Here is a 20,334-nt window from a genome sequence, read left to right as displayed (position 1 = left end):
GAATCCGGTGTGACAGCAAACAGCCGAATGACGTCAGATCCAGTTTAATACGGTAGCTTTATTGAACACACACAGGTAAAACAGCAGGCTGCAGCACAGCCTCCTCCTCTACGCGTTTCACGCTCTGCTGGCGCTTCGTCTAGGAGTGATACACATTTGGTGCTGAAGCAGGGCCATAAACACAGTACTGGACCTCAGTCCAGTTAACCCCTCGCCTCCCAGGTGAGGGCAGGGGGTGGTCAAATGAGGTGTAACCACTTTAATACCGGGCCAAATCCCCTCTCCCACGACACTCACTGCTCAGTACTCACTGCTCAGTGCTCAGTGCTCAGTGCTCGCCGGCGCTTGGCACTCTTCCATCGTCAGCGCTAACCACCACTTATCACTCGCCGCCACTCTGTGCTCTCTCGGTGACCGCGCGTTTTCGCAGCACTCTCGCAGCGCTCTGAGAGTGCTCGTTCTCTCACATCACTGCACTCTGCACTTGCCACTCGGTGCTATCTCCGTGCTAACGCTCTCTCAGCATTCCCTCAGCACTCGGCGTTCTCAGCACTGGCACTCTCTCGACGCTCGCCTCTCACACTGCTAGAGGTTCTGTACTCTGGTCCAGGAATGGCCTGGGAGCGGCGCTCACACCTGTCTCCTCCTATCCCTCACTGTCTCCTGGTTCTGTCCATCCCGGGGTCTGGGAGCGGCGCTCACACCTGTCTCCTCCTGTCCCTCACTGTCTCCTGGTTCTGTCCATTCCGGGTCTGGGAGCGGCGCTCACACCTGTCTCCTCCTGTCCCTCACTGTCTCCTGGTTCTGTCCATTCCGGGTCTGGGAGCGGCGCTCACACCTGTCTCCTCCTGTCCCTCACTGTCTCCTGGTTCTGTCCATTCCGGGTCTGTGAGCAGCGCTCACACCTGTCTCCTCCTATCCCTCACTGTCTCCTGGTTCTGTCCATTCTGGGGTCTGGGAGCGGCGCTCACACCTGTCTCCTCCTGTCCCTCACTGTCTCCTGGTTCTGTCCATCCCGGGGTCTGGGAGCGGGGCTCACACCTGTCTCCTCCTGTCCCTCACTGTCTCCTGGTTCTGTCCATTCTGGGGTCTGGGAGCGGGGCTCACACCTGTCTCCTCCTGTCCCTCACTGTCTCCTGGTTCTGTCCATTCCGGGGTCTGGGAGCGGCGCTCACACCTGTCTCCTCCTATCCCTCACTGTCTCCTGGTTCTGTCCATTCCGGGTCTGGGAGCGGCGCTCACACCTGTCTCCTCCTATTCCTCACTGTCTCCTGGTTCTGTCCATTCCGGGTCTGGGAGCGGCGCTCACACCTGTCTCCTCCTATTCCTCACTGTCTCCTGGTTCTGTCCATTCCGGGGCCTGGAAGCGGCGCTCACACCTGTCTCCTCCTATCCCTCACTGTCTCCTGGTTCTGTCCATTCCGGGTCTGGGAGCGGCGCTCACACCTGTCTCCTCCTGTCCCTCACTGTCTCCTGGTTCTGTCCATTCCGGGGTCTGGGAGTGGCGCTCACACCTGTCTCCTCCTATCCCTCACTGTCTCCTGGTTCTGTCCATTCTGGGGTCTGGGAGCGGCGCTCACACCTGTCTCCTCCTATCCCTCCCTGTCTCCTGGTTCTGTCCATTCCGGGTCTGGGAGTGGCACTCACACCTGTCTCCTCCTATCCCTCACTGTCTCCTGGTTCTGTCCATTCCGGGTCTGGGAGTGGCGCTCACACCTGTCTCCTTCTATCCTTCCCTGTCTCCTGGTTCTGTCCATTCCGGGTCTGGGAGCGGCGCTCACACCTGTCTCCTCATATCCCTCACTGTCTCCTGGTTCTGTCCATTCCGGGTCTGGGAGTGGCGCTCACACCTGTCTCCTCCTATCCCTCCCTGTCTCCTGGTTCTGTCCATTCCGGGGTCTGGGAGCGGCGCTCACACCTGTCTCCTCCTATCCCTCACTGTCTCCTGGTTCTGTCCATTCCGGGTCTGGGAGCGGCGCTCACACCTGTCTCCTCCTATCCCTCACTGTCTCCTGGTTCTGTCCATTCCGGGTCTGGGAGCGGCGCTCACACCTGTCTCCTCCTATCCCTCACTGTCTCCTGGTTCTGTCCATTCCGGGTCTGGGAGTGGCGCTCACACCTGTCTCCTCCTGTCCCTCACTGTCTCCTGGTTCTGTCCATTCTGGGGTCTGGGAGCGGCGCTCACACCTGTCTCCTCCTATCCCTCACTGTCTCCTGGTTCTGTCCATTCCGGGTCTGGGAGCGGCTCTCACACCTGTCTCCTCCTATCCCTCACTGTCTCCTGGTTCTGTCCATTCCGGGTCTGGGAGTGGCGCTCACACCTGTCTCCTTCTATCCTTCCCTGTCTCCTGGTTCTGTCCATTCCGGGTCTGGGAGCGGCGCTCACACCTGTCTCCTCATATCCCTCACTGTCTCCTGGTTCTGTCCATTCCGGGTCTGGGAGTGGCGCTCACACCTGTCTCCTCCTATCCCTCCCTGTCTCCTGGTTCTGTCCATTCCGGGGTCTGGGAGCGGCGCTCACACCTGTCTCCTCCTATCCCTCACTGTCTCCTGGTTCTGTCCATTCCGGGTCTGGGAGAGGCGCTCACACCTGTCTCCTCCTATCCCTCACTGTCTCCTGGTTCTGTCCATTCCGGGTCTGGGAGTGGCGCTCACACCTGTCTCCTCCTATCCCTCACTGTCTCCTGGTTCTGTCCATTCCGGGTCTGGGAGCGGCGCTCACACCTGTCTCCTCCTATCCCTCACTGTCTCCTGGTTCTGTCCATTCCGGGTCTGGGAGTGGCGCTCACACCTGTCTCCTCCTGTCCCTCACTGTCTCCTGGTTCTGTCCATTCCGGGGTCTGGGAGCGGCGCTCACACCTGTCTCCTCCTGTCCCTCACTGTCTCCTGGTTCTGTCCATTCCGGGTCTGGGAGCGGCGCTCACACCTGTCTCCTATCCCTCACTGTCTCCTGGTTCTGTCCATTCCGGGTCTGGGAGTGGCGCTCACACCTGTCTCCTCCTGTCCCTCACTGTCTCCTGGTTCTGTCCATTCTGGGGTCTGGGAGCGGCGCTCACACCTGTCTCCTCCTATCCCTCACTGTCTCCTGGTTCTGTCCATTCCGGGTCTGGGAGCGGCTCTCACACCTGTCTCCTCCTATCCCTCACTGTCTCCTGGTTCTGTCCATTCCGGGTCTGGGAGTGGCGCTCACACCTGTCTCCTATCCTTCACTGTCTCCTGGTTCTGTCCATTCCGGGTCTGGGAGTGGCGCTCACACCTGTCTCCTCCTGTCCCTCACTGTCTCCTGGTTCTGTCCATTCCGGGTCTGGGAGCGGCGCTCACACCTGTCTCCTCCTATCCCTCACTGTCTCCTGGTTCTGTCCATTCCGGGTCTGGGAATGGCGCTCACACCTGTCTCCTCCTGTCCCTCACTGTCTCCTGGTTCTGTCCATTCCGGGTCTGGGAGCGGCGCTCACACCCGTCTCCTCCTATCCCTCACTGTCTCCTGGTTCTGTCCATTCCGGGTCTGGGAGCGGCACTCACACCTGTCTCCTCCTATCCCTCACTGTCTCCTGGTTCTGTCCATTCCGGGGTCTGGGAGTGGCGCTCACACCTGTCTCCTCCTATCCCTCACTGCCCCCTGGTTCTGTCCATTCTGGGGTCTGGGAGTGGCGCTCACACCTGTCTCCTCCTATCCCTCACTGTCTCCTGGTTCTGTCCATTCCGGGTCTGGGAGCGGCGCTCACACCTGTCTCCTCCTATCCCTCACTGTCTCCTGGTTCTGTCCATTCCGGGGCCTGGTTGTCACCCATTCTCCCTTCCGACCTTTTGCTGACCTCTCGCCCGTTCTCCGGCTGACCTCTCGCCCGTTTTCCGGCTGACCTCTCGCCCGTTTTCCGTCTGACCCCTCGCCCGTTCTCCGGCTGACCTCTCGCCCGTTCTCCGGCTGACCCCTCGCTGACCTCTGGCCCGTTCTCCGGCTGACCTCTGGCCCGTTCTCCGGCTGACCCCTCGCTGACCTCTGGCCCGTTCTCCGGCTGACCCCTCACCCGTTCTCCGGCTGACCCCTCACCCGTTCTCCGGCTGACCCCTCGCTGACCCCTCGCCCGTTCTCCGGCTGCCCCCTTGCAGGAGGAGTTTGGGTACAACGCGGAGACGCAGAAGCTCCTGTGTAAGAACGGCGAGACGCTGCTCGGGGCCGTCAACTTCTTCGTATCCAGTATCAACACCCTGATCAACAAGACCATGGAGGACACGCTAATGACCGTTAAACAGTACGAGACCGCCAGGTGGGTGTGTCTGTATCACTGTGTGAGCTCCCCCTGTGTGTGTGTGACACACTGCGCTGTGTGAGAGCCCCCCCGTGTGTGTGTGACACACTGCGCTGTGTGAGAGCCCCCCCGTGTGTGTGTGTGACACTGCGCTGTGTGAGAGCCCCCCCGTGTGTGTGTGTGTGTGACACTGCGCTGTGTGAGAGCCCCCCCCGTGTGTGTGTGTGTGACACTGCGCTGTGTGAGAGCCCCCCGTGTGTGTGTGTGTGACACTGCGCTGTGTGAGAGCCCCCCCGTGTGTGTGTGTGACACTGTGCTGTGTGAGAGCCCCCCCGTGTGTGTGTGTGTGTGTGACACTGCGCTGTGTGAGAGCCCCCCGTGTGTGTTTGTGACACTGCGCTGTGTGAGAGCCCCCCGTGTGTGTGACACTGCGCTGTGTGAGAGCCCCCCGTGTGTGTGACACTGCGCTGTGTGAGAGCCCCCCCGTGTGTGTGACACTGCGCTGTGTGAGAGCCCCCCGTGTGTGTGACACTGCGCTGTGTGAGAGCCCCCCGTGTGTGTGACACTGCGCTGTGTGAGAGCCCCCCGTGTGTGTGACACTGCGCTGTGTGAGAGCCCCCCCGTGTGTGTGACACTGCGCTGTGTGAGAGCCCCCCGTGTGTGTGAAACTGCTCTGTGTGAGAGCCCCCCGTGTGTGTGACACTGCGCTGTGTGAGAGCCCCCCGTGTGTGTGACACTGCTCTGTGTGAGAGCCCCCCGTGTGTGTGTGACACTGCGCTGTGTGAGAGCCCCCCGTGTGTATGTGACACTGCGCTGTGTGAGAGCCCCCCGTGTGTGTGTGTGACACTGCGCTGTGTGAGAGCCCCCGTGTGTGTGTGACACTGCGCTGTGTGAGAGCCCCCCGTGTGTTGCACTGCGCTGTGTGAGAGCCCCCCCGTGTGTGACACTGCGCTGTGTGAGAGCCCCCCCGTGTGTGACACTGCGCTGTGTGAGAGCCCCCCGTGTGTGTGTGACACTGCGCTGTGTGAGAGCCCCCCGTGTGTGTGTGTGACACTGCGCTGTGTGAGAGCCCCCCCGTGTGTGTGTGTGACACTGCGCTGTGTGAGAGCCCCCCGTGTGTGTGTGTGACACTGCGCTGTGTGAGAGCCCCCCGTGTGTGTGTGACACTGCGCTGTGTGAGAGCCCCCCGTGTGTGTGTGTGACACTGCGCTGTGTGAGAGCCCCCCCGTGTGTGACACTGCGCTGTGTGAGAGCCCCCGTGTATGTGTGACACTGCGCTGTGTGAGAGCCCCCCCGTGTGTGACACTGCGCCGTGTGAGAGCCCCCCCCCCCGTGTGTGTGACACTGCGCTGTGTGAGAGCCCCCCGTGTGTGTGACACATTGCGCTGTGTGAGAGCCCCCGTGTATCTGTGACACTGCGCTGTGTGAGAGCCCCCCGTGTGTGACACTGCGCTGTGTGAGAGCCCCCCCGTGTGTGACACTGCGCTGTGTGAGAGCCCCCCGTGTATGTGTGACACTGCGCTATGTGAGAGCCCCCCGTGTGTGACACACTGCGCTGTGTGAGAGCCCCCTGTGTATGTGTGACACTGCGCTGTGTGAGAGCCCCCCCGTGTGTGTGACACTGCGCTGTGTGAGAGCCCCCCGTGTGTGACACTGCGCTGTGTGAGAGCCCCCCGTGTGTGACACTGCGCTGTGTGAGAGCCCCCGTGTATGTGTGACACTGCGCTGTGTGAGAGCCCCCCCGTGTGTGACACTGCGCTGTGTGAGAGCCCCCCCCCCCGTGTGTGACACTGCGCTGTGTGAGAGCCCCCCGTGTGTGACACTGTGCTGTGTGAGAGCCCCCCCGTGTGTGTGTGACACATTGCGCTGTGTGAGAGCCCCCCGTGTGTGACACAATGCGCTGTGTGAGAGCTCCCCCCCGTGTGTGACACTGTGCTGTGTGAGAGCCCCCCCGTGTGTGTGTGACACATTGCGCTGTGTGAGAGCCCCCCGTGTGTGACACAATGCGCTGTGTGAGAGCTCCCCCCCGTGTGTGACACTGCGCTGTGTGAGAGCCCCCCGTGTGTGTGACACATTGCGCTGTGTGAGAGCCCCCCGTGTGTGACACATTGCGCTGTGTGAGAGCCCCCCGTGTGTGACACTGCGCTGTGTGAGAGCCCCCTGTGTATGACACACTGCGCTGTGTGAGAGCCCCCCGTGTGTGTGTGACACATTGCGCTGTGTGAGAGCCCCCCGTGTGTGACACATTGCGCTGTGTGAGAGCCCCCCCCGTGTGTGACACTGCGCTGTGTGAGAGCCCCCGTGTGTGACACTGCGCTGTGTGAGAGCCCCCCGTGTGTGACACTGCGCTGTGTGAGAGCCCCCCTGTGTGTGACACTGCGCTGTGTGAGAGCCCCCCGTGTGTGACACTGTGCTGTGTGAGAGCCCCCCCGTGTGTGACACTGCGCTGTGTGAGAGCCCCCCCGTGTGTGACACTGCGCGGTGTGAGCCCCCCGTGTGACATTGCGCTGTGAGAGTCCCCCCGTGTGTTACACATTGCGCAGTGTGAGAGCCCCCCGTGTGTGTGTGACACACTGCGCTGTGTGAGAGCCCCCCGTGTGTGTGTGACACATTGCGCTGTGTGAGAGCCTCCCGTGTGAGACACACTGCGCTGTGTGAGAGCCCCCCGTGTGTGACACATGGCGGTCAGCGCTTATTTCTGGCGCAGTACAGCGTGCTCTCCTCCACGCCAGGCTGGAGTACGATGCGTACCGCGCTGACCTGGAGGAGCTGAGCCTGGGACCGCGCGACGCCGTCACCCTCTGCCGCATGGAGATTGCGCAGCAAAACTTCCAGACGCATCGCGGCAAGTACGAGAAACTGCGAGGGGACGTCACCATCAAACTGCGCTTCCTGCAGGAGAACAAGGTGACCCCCCCTAACATTGAGAGACCCCCACCTAAACGGACAAAGAGTACACCCCTTCCCAAACTGAGAGCACCCCCACCCCTTTTAAAATGGACAGCGGACATTCCCCCTCCTTCCCCAACTGGGAGAGCGGACATTCCCCCTCCTTCCCCAACTGGGAGAGCGGACATTCCCCCTCCTTCCCCACCTGGGAGAGCGGACATTCCCCCTCCTTCCCCACCTGGGAGAGCGGACATTCCCCCTCCTTCCCCAACTGGGAGAGCGGACATTCCCCCTCCTTCCTCAACTGGGAGAGCGGACATTCCCCCTCCTTCCCCAACTGGGAGAGCCGACATTCCCCCTCCTTCCCCAACTGGGGGAGCGGACATTCCCCCTCCTTCCCCAACTGGGAGAGCTGACATTCCCCCTCCTTCCCCAACTGGGAGAGCGGACATTCCCCCTCCTTCCCCAACTGGGAGAGCTGACATTTCCCCTCCTTCCCCAACTGGGAGAGCGGACATTCCCCCTCCTTCCCCAACTGGGAGAACGGACACGCCCCTCCTTCCCCAACTGGGAGAGCGGACATTCCCCCTCCTTCCCCAACTGGGAGAGCCGACATTCCCCCTCCTTCCCCAACTGGGAGAGCCGACATTCCCCCTCCTTCCCCAACTGGGAGAGCCGACATTCCCCCTCCTTCCCCAACTGGGAGAGCGGACATTCCCCCTCCTTCCCCAACTGGGAGAGCGGACATTCCCCCTCCTTCCCCAACTGGGAGAGCGGACATTCCCCCTCCTTCCCCAACTGGCAGAGCGGACATTCCCCCTCCTTCCCCAACTGGGAGAGCGGACATTCCCCCTCCTTCCCCAACTGGGGGAGCGGACATTCCCCCTCCTTCCCCAACTGGGAGAGCGGACATTCCCCCTCCTTCCCCAACTGGGAGAGCGGACATTCCCCCTCCTTCCCCAACTGGGAGAGCTGACATGCCCCTCCTTCCCCAACTGGGAGAGCGGACATTCCCCCTCCTTCCCCAACTGGGAGAGCGGACATTCCCCCTCCTTCCCCAACTGGGAGAGCGGACATTCCCCCTCCTTCCCCAACTGGGAGAGCCGACATTCCCCCTCCTTCCCCAACTGGGAGAGCAGACATTCCCCCTCCTTCCCCCTCCTTCCCCAACTGGGAGAGCGGACATTCCCCCTCCTCCCCAACGGGGAGAACGGACATTCCCCCTCCTTCCCCAACTGGGAGAGCGGACACTCCCCCTCCTTACCCAACTGGGAGAGAGACATTCCCCCTCCTTCCCCAACTGGGAGAGCGGACATTCCCCCTCCTTCCCCATCTGGAAGAGCGGACATTCCCCCTCCTTCCCCAACTGGGAGAGCGGACATTCCCCCTCCTTCCCCAACTGGGAGAGCAGACATTCCCCCTCCTTCCCCATCTGGGAGAGCCGACATTCCCCCTCCTTCCCCAACTGGGAGAGCCGACATTCCCCCTCCTTCCCCCTCCTTCCCCAACTGGGAGAGCCGACATTCCCCCTCCTTCCCAAACTGGGAGAGCGGACAATCCCCCTCCTTCTCCAACTGAGAGAGCGGACATTCCCCCTCCTTCCCCATCTGGGAGAGCTGACATTCCCCCTCCTTCCCCAACTGGGAGAGCGGACATTCCCCCTCCTTCCCCAACTGGGAGAGCGGACATTCCCCCTCCTTCCCCATCTGGGAGAGCGGACATTCCCCCTCCTTCCCCATCTGGGAGAGCGGACATTCCCCCTCCTTCCCCATCTGGGAGAGCGGACATTCCCCCTCCTTCCCCAACTGGGAGAGCGGACATTCCCCCTCCTTCCCCAACTGGGAGAGCGGACATTCCCCCTCCTTCCCCAACTGGGAGAGCGGACATTCCCCCTCCTTCCCCAACTGGGAGAGCGGACATTCCCCCTCCTTCCCCAACTGGGAGAGCGGACATTCCCCCTCCTTCCCCAACTGGGAGAGCGGACATTCCCCCTCCTTCCCCAACTGGGGGAGTGGACATTCCCCCTCCTTCCCCAACTGGGAGAGCGGACATTCCCCCTCCTTCCCCAACTGGGAGAGCTGACATTCCCACTCCTTCCCCAACTGGGAGAGCGGACATTCCCCCTCCTTCCCCAACTGGGAGAGCGGACATTCCCCCTCCTTCCCCAACTGGGAGAGCGGACATTCCCCCTCCTTCCCCAACTGGGAGAGCGGACATTCCCCCTCCTTCCCCAACTGGGAGAGCGGACATTCCCCCTCCTTCCCCAACTGGGGGAGCGGACATTCCCCCTCCTTCCCCAACTGGGAGAGTGGACATTCCCCCTCCTTCCCCAACTGGGAGAGCTGACATTCCCACTCCTTCCCCAACTGGGAGAACGGACACGCCTCTCCTTCCCCAACTGGGAGAGCGGACATTCTCCCTCCTTCCCCAACTGGGAGAGCGGACATTCCCCCTCCTTCCCCAACTGGGAGAGCGGACATTCCCCCTCCTTCCCCAACTGGGAGAGCCGACATTCCCCCTCCTTCCCCAACTGGGAGAGCGGACATTCCCCCTCCTTCCCCAACTGGGAGAGTGGACACGCCCCTCCTTCCCCAACTGGGAGAGTGGACATTCCCCCTCCTTCCCCAACTGGGAGAGCGGACATTCCCCCTCCTTCCCCAACTGGGAGAGCGGACATTCCCCCTCCTTCCCCAACTGGGAGAGCGGACATTCCCCCTCCTTCCCCAACTGGGAGAGCGGACATTCCCCCTCCTTCCCCAACTGGGAGAGCGGACATTCCCCCTCCTTCCCCAACTGGGAGATCGGACATTCCCCCTCCTTCCCCAACTGGGAGAGCGGACATTCCCCCTCCTTCCCCAACTGGGAGAGCGGACATTCCCCCTCCTTCCCCAACTGGGAGAGCGGACATTCCCCCTCCTTCCCCAACTGGGAGAGCGGACATTCCCCCTCCTTCCCCAACTGGGAGAGCGGACATTCCCCCTCCTTCCCCAACTGGGAGAGCGGACATTCCCCCTCCATCCCCAACTGGGAGAGCGGACATTCCCCCTCCATCCCCAACTGGGAGAGTGGACATTCCCCCTCCATCCCCAACTGGGAGAGCGGACATTCCCCCTCCATCCCCAACTGGGAGAGCGGACATTCCCCCTCCATCCCCAACTGGGAGAGCGGACATTCCCCCTCCTTCCCCAACCGGGGTAACGGACATTCCCCCTCCTTCCCCAACTGGGAGAGAGAGAGACATTCCCCCTCCTTCCCCAACTGGGAGAGCGGACATTCCCCCTCCATCCCCAACTGGGAGAGCGGACATTCCCCCTCCTTCCCCAACCGGGGGAGCGGACATTCCCCCTCCTTCCCCAACTGGGAGAGAGAGAGACATTCCCCCTCCTTCCCCAACTGGGAGAGCGGACATTCCCCCTCCTTCCCCAACTGGGAGAGCCGACATTCCCCCTCCTTCCCCCTCCTTCCCCAACTGGGAGAGCCGACATTCCCCCTCCTTCCCCAACTGGGAGAGCGGACATTCCCCCTCCTTCCCAAACTGGGAGAGCGGACATTCCCCCTCCTTCCCCAACTGGGAGAGCTGACATTCCCCCTCCTTCCCCATCTGGGAGAGCGGACATTCCCCCTCCTTCCCCAACTGGGAGAGCGGACATTCCCCCTCCTTCCCCAACTGGGAGAGCGGACATTCCCCCTCCTTCCCCAACTGGGAGAGCGGACATTCCCCCTCCTTCCCCAACCTGGAGAGCGGACATTCCCCCTCCTTCCCCATCTGGGAGAGCGGACATTCCCCCTCCTTCCCCAACTGGGAGAGCGGACATTCCCCCTCCTTCCCCAACTGGGAGAGCGGACATTGCCCCTCCTTCCCCAACTGGGAGAGCGGACATTCCCCCTCCTTCCCCAACTGGGAGAGCGGACATTCCCCCTCCTTCCCCAACTGGGAGAGCGGACATTCCCCCTCCTTCCCCAACTGGGAGAGCGGACATTCCCCCTCCTTCCCCAACTGGGAGAGCGGACATTCCCCCTCCTTCCCCAACTGGGAGAGCGGACATTCCCCCTCCTTCCCCAACTGGGAGAGCGGACATTCCCCCTCCTTCCCCAACTGGGAGAGCGGACATTCCCCCTCCTTCCCCAACTGGGAGAGCGGACATTCCCCCTCCTTCCCCAACTGCGAGAGCGGACATTCCCCCTCCTTCCCCAACTGGGAGAACGGACATTCCCCCTCCTTCCCCAACTGGGAGAGCGGACATTCCCCCTCCTTCCCCCTCCTTCCCCAACTGGGAGAGCGGACATTCCCCCTCCTTCCCCAACTGGGAGAGCGGGCATTCCCCCTCCTCCCCAACTGGGAGAGCGGGCATTCCCCCTCCTCCCCAACTGGGAGAACGGACATTCCCCCTCCTTCCCCAACTGGAAGAGCGGACACTCCCTCTCCTTCCCCAACTGGGAGAGAGACATTCCCCCTCCTTCCCCAACTGGGAGAGCGGACATTCCCCCTCCTTCCCCATCTGGGAGAGCGGACATTCCCCCTCCTTCCCCAACTGGGAGAGCGGACATTCCCCCTCCTTCCCCAACTGGGAGAGCCGACATTCCCCCTCCTTCCCCAACTGGGAGAGCCGACATTCCCCCTCCTTCCCCAACTGGGAGAGCCGACATTCCCCCTCCTTCCCCCTCCTTCCCCAACTGGGAGAGCCGACATTCCCCCTCCTTCCCCAACTGGGAGAGCGGTCATTCCCCCTCCTTCTCAAACTGGGAGAGCGGACATTCCCCCTCCTTCTCCAACTGGGAGAGCTGACATTCCCCCTCCTTCCCCATCTGGGAGAGCTGACATTCCCCCTCCTTCCCCAACTGGGAGAGCGGACATTCCCCCTCCTTCCCCAACTGGGAGAGCGGACATTCCCCCTGCTTCCCCATCTGGGAGAGCGGACATTCCCCCTCCTTCCCCATCTGGGAGAGCAGACATTCCCCCTCCTTCCCCAACTGGGAGAGCGGACATTCCCCCTCCTTCTCCAACTGGGAGAGCGGACATTCCCCCTCCTTCCCCAACTGGGAGAGCGGACATTCCCCCTCCTTCCCCAACTGGGAGAGCGGACATTCCCCCTCCTTCCCCAACAGGGAGAGCGGACATTCCCCCTCCTTCCCCAACTGGGGGAGCGGACATTCCCCCTCCTTCCCCAACTGGGAGAGCGGACATTCCCCCTCCTTCCCCAACTGGGAGAGCGGACATTCCCCCTCCTTCCCCAACTGGGAGAGCTGACATTCCCACTCCTTCCCCAACTGGGAGAGCGGACATTCCCCCTCCTTCCCCAACTGGGAGAACGGACGCGCCCCTCCTTCCCCAACTGGGAGAGCGGACATTCCCCCTCCTTCCCAACTGGGAGAGCGGACATTCCCCCTCCTTCCCCAACTGGGAGAGCCGTTATTCCCCCTCCTTCCCCAACTGGGAGAGCGGACATTCCCCCTCCTTCCCCAACTGGGAGAGCGGACATTCCCCCTCCTTCCCCAACTGGGAGAGCGGATATTCCCCCTCCTTCCCCAACTGGGAGAGCGGACATTCCCCCTCCTTCCCCAACTGGGAGAGCGGACATTCCCCCTCCTTCCCCAACTGGGAGAGCGGACATTCCCCCTCCTTCCCCAACTGGGAGAGCGGACACGCCCCCTCCTTCCTCAACTGAGAGAGCGGACATTCCCCCTCCTTCCCCAACTGGGAGAGCGGACATTCCCCCTCCTTCCCCAACTGGGAGAGCGGACATTCCCCCTCCTTCCCCAACTGGGAGAGCGGACATTCCCCCTCCTTCCCCAACTGGGAGAGCGGACATTCCCCCTCCTTCCCCAACTGGGAGAGCGGACATTCCCCCTCCTTCCCCAACTGGGAGAGCGGACATTCCCCCTCCTTCCCCAACTGGGAGAGCGGACATTCCCCCTCCTTCCCCAACTGGGAGAGCGGACATTCCCCCTCCTTCCCCAACTGGGAGAGCGGACATTCCCCCTCCTTCCCCAACTGGGAGAGCGGACATTCCCCCTCCTTCCCCAACTGGGAGAGCGGACATTCCCCCTCCTTCCCCAACTGGGAGAGCGGACATTCCCCCTCCTTCCCCAACTGGGAGAGCGGACATTCCCCCTCCATCCCCAACTGGGAGAGCGGACATTCCCCCTCCATCCCCAACTGGGAGAGCGGACATTCCCCCTCCATCCCCAACTGGGAGAGCGGACATTCCCCCTCCATCCCCAACTGGGAGAGCGGACATTCCCCCTCCTTCCCCAACCGGGGTAGCGGACATTCCCCCTCCTTCCCCAACTGGGAGAGAGAGAGACATTCCCCCTCCTTCCCCAACTGGGAGAGCGGACATTCCCCCTCCATCCCCAACTGGGAGAGCGGACATTCCCCCTCCTTCCCCAACCGGGGGAGCGGACATTCCCCAACCGGGGGAGCGGACATTCCCCCTCCTTCCCCAACTGGGAGAGAGAGAGACATTCCCCCTCCTTCCCCATCTGGGAGAGCGGACATTCCCCCTCCTTCCCCAACAGGGGGAGCGGACATTCCCCCTCCTTCCCCAACTGGGAGAGCGGACATTCCCCATCCTTCCCCAACTGGGGGAGTGGACATTCCCACTCCTTCCCCAACTGGGAGAGCCGACATTCCCCCTCCTTCCCCAACTGGGAGAGCGGACATTCTCCCTCCTTCCCCAACTGGGAGAGCGGACATTCCCCCTCCTTCCCAAACTGGGAGAGCGGACATTCCCTCTCCTTCCCCAACTGGGAGAGCGGACATTCCCCCTCCTTCCCCAACTGGGAGAGCGGACATTCCCCCTCCTTCCCCAACTGGGAGAGCGGACATTCCCCCTCCTTCCCCATCTGGGAGAGCGGACATTCCCCCTCCTTCCCCAACTGGGAGAGCGGACATTCCCCCTCCTTCCCCAACTGGGAGAGCCGACATTCCCCCTCCTTCCCCCTCCTTCCCCAACTGGGAGAGCTGACATTCCCCCTCCTTCCCCATCTGGGAGAGCGGACATTCCCCCTCCTTCCCCAACTGGGAGAGCGGACATTCCCCCTCCTTCCCCAACTGGGAGAGCGGACATTCCCCCTCCTTCCCCAACCTGGAGAGCGGACATTCCCCCTCCTTCCCCATCTGGGAGAGCGGACATTCCCCCTCCTTCCCCATCTGGGAGAGCGGACATTCCCCCTCCTTCCCCAACTGGGAGAGCGGACATTCCCCCTCCTTCCCCAACTGGGAGAGCGGACATTCCCCCTCCTTCCCCAACTGGGAGAGCGGACATTCCCCCTCCTTCCCCAACTGGGAGAGCGGACATTCCCCCTCCTTCCCCAACTGGGAGAGCGGACATTCCCCCTCCTTCCCCAACTGGGAGAGCGGACATTCCCCCTCCTTCCCCAACTGGGAGAGCGGACATTCCCCCTCCTTCCCCAACTGGGAGAGCGGACATTCCCCCTCCTTCCCCAACTGGGAGAGCGGACATTCCCCCTCCTTCCCCAACTGGGAGAGCGGACATTCCCCCTCCTTCCCCAACTGGGAGAGCGGACATTCCCCCTCCTTCCCCAACTGGGAGAGCGGACATTCCCCCTCCTTCCCCAACTGGGAGAGCGGACATTCCCCCTCCTTCTCCAACTGGGAGAGCGGACATTCCCCCTCCTTCCCCAACTGGGAGAGCGGACATTCCCCCTCCTCCCCAACTGGGAGAACGGACATTCCCCCTCCTTCCCCAACTGGGAGAGCGGACACTCCCCTCCTTCCCCAACTGGGAGAGAGACATTCCCCCTCCTTCCCCAACTGGGAGAGCGGACATTCCCCCTCCTTCCCCATCTGGGAGAGCGGACATTCCCCCTCCTTCCCCAACTGGAGAGCGGACATTCCCCCTCCTTCCCCAACTGGGAGAGCCGACATTCCCCCTCCTTCCCCCTCCTTCCCCAACTGGGAGAGCGGACATTCCCCCTCCTTCCCCAACTGGGAGAGCCGACATTCCCCCTCCTTCCCCCTCCTTCCCCAACTGGGAGAGCGGACATTCCTCCTCCTTCCCCAACTGGGAGAGCGGACATTCCCCCTCCTTCCCCAACTGGGAGAGCGGACATTCCCCCTCCTTCCCCAACTGGGAGAGCGGACATTCCCCCTCCTTCCCCAACTGGGAGAGCGGACATTCCCCCTCCTTCCCCAACTGGGGGAGCGGACATTCACCCTCCTTCCCCAACTGGGAGAGCGGACACTCCCCCTCCTTCCCCAACTGGGAGAGCGGACACTCCCCCTCCTTCCCCAACTGGGAGAGCGGACATTCCCCCTCCTTCCCCAACTGGGAGAGCGGACACGCCCCCTCCTTCCCCAACTGGGAGAGCGGACATTCCCCCTCCTTCCCCAACTGGGAGAGCGGACATTCCCCCTCCTTCCCCAACTGGGAGAGCGGACATTCCCCCTCCTTCCCCAACTGGGGGAGCGGACATTCCCCCTCCTTCCCCAACTGGGAGAGCGGACATTCCCACTCCTTCCCCAACTGGGAGAGCGGACATTCCCCATCCTTCCCCAACTGGGAGAGCGGACATTCCCCCTCCTTCCCCAACTGGGAGAGCGGACATTCCACCTCCTTCCCCAACTGGGAGAGCGGACATTCCCCCTCCTTCCCCAACTGGGAGAGCGGACATTCCCCCTCCTTCCCCAACTGGGAGAGCGGACATTCCCCCTCCTTCCCCAACTGGGAGAGCGGACATTCCCCCTCCTTCCCCAACTGGGAGAGCGGACATTCCCCCTCCTTCCCCAACTGGGAGAGCGGACATTCCCCCTCCTTCCCCAACTGGGAGAGCGGACATTCCCCCTCCTTCCCCAACTGGGAGAGCGGACATTCCCCCTCCTTCCCCAACTGGGAGAGCGGACATTCCCCCTCCTTCCCCAACTGGGAGAGCGGACATTCCCCCTCCTTCCCCAACTGGGAGAGCGGACATTCCCCCTCCTTCCCCAACTGGGAGAGCGGACATTCCCCCTCCTTCCCCAACTGGGAGAGCGGACATTCCCCCTCCTTCCCCAACTGGGAGAGCGGACATTCCCCCTCCTCCCCAACTGGGAGAACGGACACTCCCCCTCCTTCCCCAACTGGGAGAGAGACATTCCCCCTCCTTCCCCAACTGGGAGAGCAGACATTCCCCCTCCTTCCCCAACTGGGAGAGCGGACATTCCCCCTCCTTCCCCAACTGGGAGAGAGACATTCCCCCTCCTTCCCCAACTGGGAGAGCGGACATTCCCCCTCCTTCCCCATCTGGGAGAGTGGACATTCCCCCTCCTTCCCCAACTGGGAGAGCCGACATTCCCCCTCCTTCCCCAATTGGGAGAGCCGACATTCCCCCTCCTTCCCCAACTGGGAGAGCGGACATTCCCCCTCCTTCCCCAACTGGGAGAGCGGACATTCCCCCTCCTTCCCCAACTGGGAGAGCCGACATTCCCCCTCCTTCCCCAACTGGGAGAGCCGACATTCCCCCTCCTTCCCCCTCCTTCCCCAACTGGGAGAGCCGACATTCACCCTCCTTCCCCAACTGGGAGAGCGGACATTCCCCCTCATTCCCCCTCCTTCCCCAACTGGGAGAGCGGACATTCCCCCTCCTTCCCCAATTGGGAGAGCGGACATTCCCCCTCCTTCCCAAACTGGGAGAGCGGACATTCCCCCTCCTTCCCCAACTGGGAGAGCTGACATTCCCCCTCCTTCCCCATCTGGGAGAGCTGACATTCCCCCTCCTTCCCCAACTGGGAGAGCGGACATTCCCCCTACTTCCCCAACTGGGAGAGCGGACATTCCCCCTCCTTCCCCAACTGGGAGAGCGGACATTCCCCCTCCTTCCCCATCTGGGAGAGCGGACATTCCCCCTCCTTCCCCATCTGGGAGAGCGGACATTCCCCCTCCTTCCCCATCTGGGAGAGCGGACATTCCCCCTCCTTCCCCAACTGGGAGAGCGGACATTCCCCCTCCTTCCCCAACTGGGAGAGTGGACATTCCCCCTCCTTCCCCAACTTGGAGAGCGGACATTCCCCCTCCTTCCCCAACTGGGAGAGCGGACATTCCCCCTCCTTCCCCAACTGGGAGAGCGGACATTCCCCCTCCTTCCCCAACTGGGGGAGCGGAAATTCACCCTCCTTCCCCAACTGGGAGAGCGGACACTCCCCCTCCTTCCCCAACTGGGAGAGCGGACACTCCCCCTCCTTCCCCAACTGGGAGAGCGGACATTCCCCCTCCTTCCCCAACTGGGAGAGCGGACACGCCCCCTTCTTCCCCAACTGGGAGAGCGGACACGCCCCCTTCTTCCCCAACTGGGAGAGCGGACACGCCCCCTCCTTCCCCAACTGGGAGAGCGGACATTCCCCCTCCTTCCCCAACTGGGAGAGCGGACATTCCCCCTCCTTCCCCAACTGGGGGAGCGGACATTCCCCCTCCTTCCCCAACTGGGAGAGTGGACATTCCCCCTCCTTCCCCAACTGGGGGAGCGGACATTCACCATCCTTCCCCAACTGGGAGAGCCGACATTCCCCCTCCTTCCCCAACTGGGAGAGCCGACATTCCCCCTCCTTCCCCAACTGGGAGAGCCGACGTATCCCCCTCCTTCCCCAACTGGGAGAGCCGACGTTCCCCCTCCTTCCCCCTCCTTCCCCAACTGGGAGAGCCGACATTCCCCCTCCTTCCCCAACTGGGAGAGCCGACGTTCCCCCTCCTTCCCCCTACTTCCCCAACTGGGAGAGCCGACATTCCCCCTCCTTCCCCAACTGGGAGAGCCGACGTTCCCCCTCCTTCCCCAACTGGGAGAGCCGACTTTCCCCCTCCTTCCCCAACTGGGAGAGCCGACATTCCCCCTCCTTCCCCCTCCTTCCCCAACTATGAGAGCCGACATTCCCCCTCCTTCCCCAACTGGGAGAGCCGACATTCCCCCTCCTTCCCCAACTGGGAGAGCGGACATTCCCCCTCCTTCCCCAACTGGGAGAGTGGACATTCACCCTCCTTCCCCAACTGGGAGAGCCGACATTCACCCTCCTTCCCCAACTGGGAGAGCCGACATTCCCCCTCCTTCCCCAACTGGGAGAGCGGACATTCCCCCTCCTTCCCCAACTGGGAGAGCCGACATTCCTCCTCCTTCCCCAACTGGGAGAGCGGACTTTCCCCCTCCTTCCCCAACTGGGAGAGCGGACACGCCCCCTCCTTCCCCAACTGGGAGAGCGGACACGTCCCTCCTTCCCCAACTGGGGAGCGGACATTCACCCTCCTTCCCCAACTGGGAGAACGGACATTCCCCCTCCTTCCCCAACTGGGAGAGCGGACATTCCCCCTCCTTCCCAACTGGGAGAGCGGACATTCCCCCTCCTTCCCCAACTGGGAGAGTTTATTCTTGCCGATTTCCCATAATTCTATGTTTTCTAGTCCGTCCACGCCAGTACACAAGCATGGGGATTCAGCTCCGCCTAGCTCTGTCCTACCTCCTCACCCCCCTCTCCTCCCCCTCTCTTTCCCCTCCCCCCTCTCCTCCTCTCTCCCCCCCCCCTCTAGCGCTGTGACACGGGGAGACACACAGCCTAGCGCTGTGACACAGGGACACAAACAGCCTAGCGCTGTGACACGGGGAGACACACAGCCTAGCGCTGTGACACGGGGACACACAGCCTAGCGCTGTGACACGCGGACACACAGCCTAGCGCTGTGACACGGAGGAGGCACAATTATCACTCATTAGCCTGAACTGCAGAGTCTCGTGTAACAGGCACACCCACGGTCACAGAAAGAACCAAAAGTTTTCTTCCTGCAGCACTAGAATAGGAGACAATGAGCCTTCTGTACTGGTGAATTATTCCCTGTGCCGAGACACAAACCCAATGAGGAGAGACCCTGACGGGAAGGGGACACACAACGACTGTCCTACCCCTAATCCCTATCTGTTTGGTACTGGCGTGGGGGGACGTAGAGCGTACCAAGGCTTCCACTCAGGGAGGGCTCCCCACTCAGGGAGGGCTTCCCACTCAGGGAGGGCTCCCCACTCAGGGAGGGCTCCCCACTCAGGGACGTGTTGTGGTGACAATGTCCCCTCTCTCTGCAGGTGAAAGTGATGCACAAGCAGCTCCTTCTCTTCCATAACGCCGTCTCCTCGTACTTTGCTGGGAATCAGCAGCAGCTGGAGGCTTCCCTGCAGCAGTTTAACATCAAGCTGCACAGCGCGGGCAGCGAGAAGCCTTCCTGGCTGGAGGAGCAGTGACTGGAGGGACGCGGGGGAGGGAGGCGGGCGAGGGGGGGCGCGGGCAGCGAGAAGCCTTCCTGGCTGGAGGAGCAGTGACTGAAGGGACACGGGGGAGGGACGCGGGCGGGGGGGGGCGCAGGCAGCGAGAAGCCTTCCTGGCTGGAGGAGCAGTGTCTAGAGGGACGCGGGGGAGGGACGCGGGCGGGGGAGGGACGCGGGCGTGGGGGGGCGCGGGCCCCGAGAAGCCTTCCTGGCTGGAGGAGCAGTGACTGGAGGGACGCGGGCGGGGGGGAGGGGCGCGGTCTGAACTCAATGCCGCAGAATGTGCACCTGTATGTCTGTGTGTTATATAGTTATGTATGTGTATGTATGTAGATACACGCACATGAACACACGTGTATGTATCTGTGTGTATGTATGTATGTATGTATGGTGGCAAGCGTGCGTGTGTGTATCGGTATGTACATCTGTTACTTTTCTGTGCATGTTTTGGGTGCAACAGGGAGGGATGTCCCCTATGTTACTGTGCTGTCCCCTCCCAAGGATCTGTGTGGGACACGTGTCCCCTCCCAGGATCTGTGTGGGACACGTGTCCCCTCCCCAGGATCTGTGTGGGACAAGTGCACCCTCCCCAGGATCTGTGTGGGACACGTGCACCCTCCCCAGGATCTGTGTGGGACACGTGTACCCTCCCCAGGATCTGTGGGTGACACGTGTACCCTCCCCAAGATCTGTGTGGGACACTAATATTCTATGAGTCTCGCACAGAACTTGAACATTAAGCTCCCTCCTGTCCTGGGGTCCCACAGCCTGCTCCCCCTATCTCCCCCGGTCCAGGGGTCCCACAGCCTGCTCCCCCTATCTCCCTCCTGTGCTGGGGTCCCACAGCCTGCTCCCCCTATCTCCCTCCTGTCCTGGGGTCCCACAGCCTGCGAGGTTGCTGCCCTTTTCCCTTATTACCTGTAGATCCATTCCCATATAACTCAAAATATCACAAGGA

General features: G+C 62.3%; 1 protein-coding gene across 4 annotated transcripts in view; it reads left to right on the top strand.

The window, feature by feature from the left end:
- The window catches only part of ARFIP2 (ARF interacting protein 2), a 177,742-nt gene extending 158,376 nt beyond the window's left edge, over nt 1–19,366 (top strand). For all 4 annotated transcript variants that reach the window (XM_075584159.1, XM_075584157.1, XM_075584160.1 and 1 more), the window contains 3 exons: nt 4,111–4,268; nt 6,983–7,157; nt 19,197–19,366. In XM_075584159.1, coding sequence (XP_075440274.1) covers nt 4,111–4,268; nt 6,983–7,157; nt 19,197–19,352 — 489 coding nt within the window. In that variant the 3' untranslated portion in view covers nt 19,353–19,366. The remainder of the gene's footprint in view (nt 1–4,110; nt 4,269–6,982; nt 7,158–19,196) is intronic.
- The last annotated feature ends 968 nt before the right edge of the window (nt 19,367–20,334 follow it).

This window comes from Ascaphus truei, unplaced genomic scaffold (genome assembly GCF_040206685.1).
Source record: "Ascaphus truei isolate aAscTru1 unplaced genomic scaffold, aAscTru1.hap1 HAP1_SCAFFOLD_461, whole genome shotgun sequence".
Taxonomy (NCBI): Eukaryota; Metazoa; Chordata; class Amphibia; order Anura; family Ascaphidae; genus Ascaphus; species Ascaphus truei.
This window is presented reverse-complemented; position numbering and strand designations above follow the sequence as displayed.